The sequence below is a fragment of the Haliaeetus leucocephalus genome, unplaced genomic scaffold (assembly GCF_000737465.1).
Source record: "Haliaeetus leucocephalus isolate CR32 unplaced genomic scaffold, Haliaeetus_leucocephalus-4.0 Scaffold202, whole genome shotgun sequence".
NCBI lineage: Eukaryota > Metazoa > Chordata > Aves > Accipitriformes > Accipitridae > Haliaeetus > Haliaeetus leucocephalus.
In genome coordinates this window covers 531,463-536,738 of record NW_010972638.1, presented here as the reverse complement: position 1 = coordinate 536,738, position 5,276 = coordinate 531,463, and the positions used below count along the sequence as shown (strand labels likewise).

At 69.1% G+C, this 5,276-nt stretch overlaps 1 protein-coding gene across 1 annotated transcript in view; it reads left to right on the top strand.

The window, feature by feature from the left end:
* The window catches only part of CPT1B (carnitine palmitoyltransferase 1B (muscle)), a 10,453-nt gene that overhangs the window by 3,571 nt on the left and 1,606 nt on the right, over window positions 1–5,276 (top strand). Inside the window, exons 11-17 of the mRNA XM_010566058.1 lie at window positions 22–191; window positions 438–602; window positions 680–814; window positions 1,325–1,477; window positions 1,743–1,856; window positions 2,054–2,146; window positions 2,509–2,594. Coding sequence (XP_010564360.1) covers window positions 22–191; window positions 438–602; window positions 680–814; window positions 1,325–1,477; window positions 1,743–1,856; window positions 2,054–2,146; window positions 2,509–2,594 — 916 coding nt within the window. The remainder of the gene's footprint in view (window positions 1–21; window positions 192–437; window positions 603–679; window positions 815–1,324; window positions 1,478–1,742; window positions 1,857–2,053; window positions 2,147–2,508; window positions 2,595–5,276) is intronic.

Sequence of the window (5,276 nt, the reverse complement as noted above, 5' to 3'; positions counted from 1 at the left end):
GGGGGTGGACTGGTGGTGGATGGGGTAACACTGGGGGGCTGGTGCCCCACATTCAGGGGCACCTCTCCCCCCAGTTCATGCTGGCGACAGACAAATTCCAGCTGGGCTACACCGAGGGGGGACACTGCCTGGGGGAGCCCAACACCCTGCTCGCCCCCCCACAGCGGCTCCAGTGGGACATCTCCCAGGAGGTGGGTCTCACCTCCCACCCTGGCCCTGCAGGCAGGCTCTCGGGGTCCCCCTGCACTCCGCAGCATTGAGGTGGGCTCTCTGCACCCCGGCCACCCCAGTGCCCCACAGCATTGGTGCACCAGTGCCCCTGGCTGTGCCCAGGGCTGGGGCTGAGCCGTTGGCGTTCCCCGGCCCCGGGTGATGGCGGGGGGGGTCTGGGGTCCAGTGCTGTACACCCCATCCACCATGGCTGCACCTCTCCGCAGTGCTGTGCCACCATCGAGAGCTCGTACCGCCTGGCCAAGGCACTGGCTGACGACGTGGACTTCTGCTGCTTCCAGTTCTCCGACTTTGGGAAGGGGCTGATCAAGAAGTGCCGGACCAGCCCCGACGCCTTCATCCAGATCTCTCTGCAGCTCGCCCACTTCCGCGTGAGCTGCCCCGGATGGGACGGGACGGGGATGGGGATGGGGACAGCATTCCCTGGACTGACCTGGCCTCTCCGCAGGACAAGGGCTGCTTCTGCCTCACCTACGAGGCCTCCATGACACGGCTCTTCCGTGAGGGTCGGACAGAGACGGTGAGGTCCTGCACCGCCGAGTCCACCGCCTTCGTGCGCAGCATGGCGGACACCCGGCAAACCGTGAGCAATGTGCAAGGGTCCGGGTCTGCAGCCCCCCAAGCCCTCCAGACCTCCTCTCCAAGCCTTCAGCTCCATCCTGCTGTCCCCAGCCGGGTTGGGGCTGTCCCTCCACAGCCAGCACCTCCCCTCGCTCTGCTGGTCCCATCCCTTGGGGAGGTCCCCATCTCTCATAGAGGTCCCTGTCACTAGGGGGGGGGGTCCCCATGCTTCACAGTGGTCCTCATCCCTTGGGGAGGTCCTCATCTCTGGCAGATGTTCCTATTCCTGGGGAATGGCCCTGTCCCTGGAGAAAGTGCCCATCTCTGGAGGAGGTCCCTGTCCCTGTGGATGTCCCCATCCCTTGGGGACATCCCTTTCCCCGGGGAGGTTCTCATCCCTCAAGACCATCTCCCCCAGAGCTGCGCAGCTGCTCCTGGCCAGGACCAGGGAGCACTCGCCCCACGCAGAGCACCCGGGGTGGCCGGATTGGGGGTGACAGGACCCTGACCCTGAGCCCAGCTCTCCCCGCAGCGAGCAGAGCGCCAGCGGCTCTTCAAGCTGGCGGCCGAAAAGCACCAGCACATGTACCGCCTGGCCATGACCGGGGCCGGCATCGACCGGCACCTCTTCTGCCTCTACGTGGTGTCCCGCTACCTGGGGGTGCAGTCCCCCTTCCTGGCCCAGGTGAGCCCGGGTAGGCACAGGAGCATGCGCAGCACTGTGCTGCACCGTGACGGCAACACACCTGGCACGCGGGACACCGCATGGGCACGCGGGGGAGAAAAACTGCCACCCGTACATGTGTCACCAGCGCATGCGTGTGCGAGGGCTGCAGGCACTGCATCTGGCCCGGGTGCGTGCGTCCAGCTGCTGTCGCTGGCGTGTCGCCGGGGTGCAGCGGGGTGCAGCGGGGCACTCAGCCGGCGGCACTGACGCCCGGTGCGGGCAGGTGCTGTCGGAGCCCTGGCGCCTCTCCACCAGCCAGACACCGCAGCAGCAGCTGAAGATGTTCGACCTGAACAAATATCCTGACCACGTCTCCACCGGCGGCGGCTTCGGCCCCGTGAGCATCCTCCGGGGAAGCGGGGGGGGCCTTGGGGGGTCAGCAGGGCTGGGGGGGAGCCGGGAGGGTAGGGGTGTGCATGGAGTGGGGCTGGCTGTGGGTGTGCAAGGGCAGGAGCGTGCGTCTGTAAGGCAGGCACGTGCCCCACAGTGGGTGCCCCCAGGGGTGCCATGGCCCCCCTCATCCCCCCACCACAGGTGGCAGATGATGGCTACGGCGTCTCCTACATCATCGCCGGTGAGAACCTCATCACCTTCCACATCTCCAGCAAGTTCTCCAGCAATGAGACGGTGAGAGCCCTGGGGCGGAGGGGCTGGGGGGGAGTGTCCCCTGAGCAGGGGGTGCAGGGGCTGGGGGCTCCCCAAGCAGGGAAGGGCAGGGCAGGCAGCGGTGCATCTCCTGGTGCTGCAGTTGCCATCCACACTGTAGGGTCTCCTGTGGGGTCCCCATGGGTCTGGGGCAGCCCCTGACCCTGCTGCATCCCAGCACCCTCGTGGGGGACCCCCCCCCCCCGCTCGAGGCTCGTGGTGCTGCCCATGCAGGACCTGCTGGGGGTCCCAGGGCGCAAGGGGTGCCCCAGGGGCAGGGGGGGGCCGTGTCCCGCTCTCAGGGGGGCCGGGGAGTCACTGGGATCACGGGTGCTGCCCCACAGGACTCGAAGCGCTTTGGGAGGAACATCCGGCAGGCCATGCTGGACATCGCTGAGCTCTTCGACAAGCCAGCCGAGAAGGCGAGGAAGTGAGGGGGGGAGTGGGCTCAGGCCTCAACCCGAGGCGGGGGGATGCAGAGCCGGGGCTGGCGGGGGCCGCTCTGAGCTCCAGCACTGGGTGGGGTGGGGGGCACAGTGAGGGCGTTGCTGCTCTGTACATGCTTCCAATAAAGGCTGTTGGTGTGAGCCCCTGCCCAGCTCCGCACCCGCCATCGGGCTGGGGTCCCCCGCGTCGGGCAGGCACACCTCACGCTGGGGTTCCCTGCGCCCACCGTTGTCCCCATGGGGGTCCCGGCAGCCCCCCTGCAGCCGATGGGCACCGGCCAGCGGGCACGGGTGGCGGGTGCGTCAGCGGCTCCTCGGGCAGTGGATGAAAGGCACCGTGGGGCGGTGAGCGGTGAGCCGTGCCCGCCGGTGAGCTGTGCCCGCCGGTGAGCCGTGCCCACCAGCCACCTGCGTAGCGGTGACGGGGAGTGTGCAGCGGGGCACGGCGGCAGGGACGCGTGCTGCGCAGAGCCCCTCGGCCGTGTCCGGCACACAGCGGGACGCCTCGCCCTATGTGGTGCCCGACGGTTGGAGGCAGCCGGCACCGTCCTCCCACCAGCTGCCCGCACCCATAGACCTCGCAGAGCTCAGGGGGGCCAGCCGGCCCAGACCTGCGTGGCAGGCGAGGGGCCAGGCAGGCCTGGCACATGGCTTGGAGCCCCCCCCACTACGGGCACCTCCTCGTCCTGGGATGCTCTGGCTCTGGGATGCAGGCTGAGGCCCCACTTGGCACCCACAGCCTGCCTGCACATCCTGCCTTACCCCCCACCTTCTGCACCCCTGCCCGCTTCCCCTCCTGCGCTGCCAGAACTGCCCGATGTCCCCGCGCAGAGGGACACAGTGAGGAGGTGATGGGGAGGGGGCACCGCAGTGACGTCCCCAGAGCTGGCATGGATGCTGTGCCCACCATGGGCTGCTGAGCTGGGGTCCCTCCTGTGGGTGGGCGCAGGGGCCACCATCACCCTCACCCCCAAGGAGGGGTTGTGACCCCCTGGCCGTGCACCCCAACTCAGCCAAGGGTGGCCTGAGCATTGACCAGATGTGGGGACAGAGGGCAGGAGCTGCCATCTGCCCACACTGGTGCAAATCCCCTCATGTGAGCCTCTGCCAGCCCCTGCCCTGGGCCGCATCCTGCACCCCGACTCCACATTGGGGCTGCATCCTGCCACCCACATTGGGGCTGCATCCTGCCACCCACATTGGGGCTGCATCCTGCACCTGTGCCCCACAGCCCAGCTCAGCCCCATGGCCGGGGGTCTCGGAGTTGGGACCTGGAGCCTCCTAAGTGCGGTGGGGGCCCCGGAGGCCACAGGCAGGTGCCTCTGCCAGGCGGCTGTGCCGGATCCCCAGGGGGGAGCAGGAACTGCCAGTGCGTGTCTGGAGCCACGATGCATGTCTGTCGGGAGCCACGGCTGGAGCTGTGCCGGGAGCCGCTGGTCTCTCCTCCCTTATCTGATCCCCAGCCGCGGGCAGCAAGCCCAGCCCTGGCCCTGGTCCTCTCCCCAACACTGCGACAGGGTGCTCCCTCCTGGCACCCTCTGTGTCCCCACGGGTCCCTCCCCATCACCCCGCTCCCCTCCGCGGGTCCATGCCCATCGCTTGGCGTCGCTTGGTGTCGCTTGGCCCATGCGTCACATCATGCCGAGGTGTGGTGCTGCCCAGCGGTCCTGGCTGCTGCCACCCCCACCCGTGGGGGAGTGACCCAGCACCCGTGTTGGCTGGTGCTCACGCCAGAGCCGTGGGCGCTCACACTGGAGCGGTGGGTGCCATGCTGGTGTGGTGGGTGCTCTTGCTGGAGCAGTGGGTGCTCATGACGGAGCTGTGTGTGTTCACACCGGCTCGGTGCATGCCTACGCCGGTGCGGTGCGTGCTGCAGGGGACTGAGGCCGGGGCTGGGCACAGAGGAGACAGCCCAGCGAGGCGCAGCCCAGCGCTGGGCACCATCGTTGGGGTGAACAGCAGAAGCTGCCCGAGAAGCACCGGCACGGGCAGGGCTCTGCCGGGACAGTCACTGTGACACCCGGGGACCACGAGCGGGGCCAGGGCCAGTCGTGTTGCTGGACCGATGTTGCCCCCCAGCACAGCCCAGCTCTCCCGTGCCGGTCGGTGTTGTCACCCTGGAGGGTGCCCTGCCCCAGCACCCTGGCTGCAGAGAGCGAGGGCAGCACCCCGGGGTGCCTGGGGGCTCGGGGCAGTGGGACCAGGACTGGGGTTCGGCTGGGCATGGGGGCTCGGGGCTCCCAGCGTGGTTGCAACCATTGCCCACAGCCGGTGCCAGTGGCACTCGCTGCTGGGGGTGCAGAGGTGGCCCCAACAAGGGGGCTCTGCTATGGGCTCGTGGGGTTCCATCCAGGGACCAGTGCCTCTGGGGGTGTTCGGGTGAGGGGAGGCCTGGGCCGGGGGGTCCTGCCGCAGGGCCTGTGCCCGCTCCAGGCCTCCTGCCCGCACGTGGCAAGCAGGAGCTGTGGGGCGGCCGCCTGTTCTCTTTGATCTGGCTGCCAGCGGAGCCGGGCGGCTCCCAGGAATGGGCGCCACCTGCCCCGTCTCCTACGCTGCCCGACGCCCCGCGCCCCGGCCGCAGCGCCTATAAAGGCGTCAGGGCGGCTGCGTCCTGCTCCAGCCAGGGTCATCTCCACGTCGCTCCCACAGGTGCTGGGTGGGTGCTG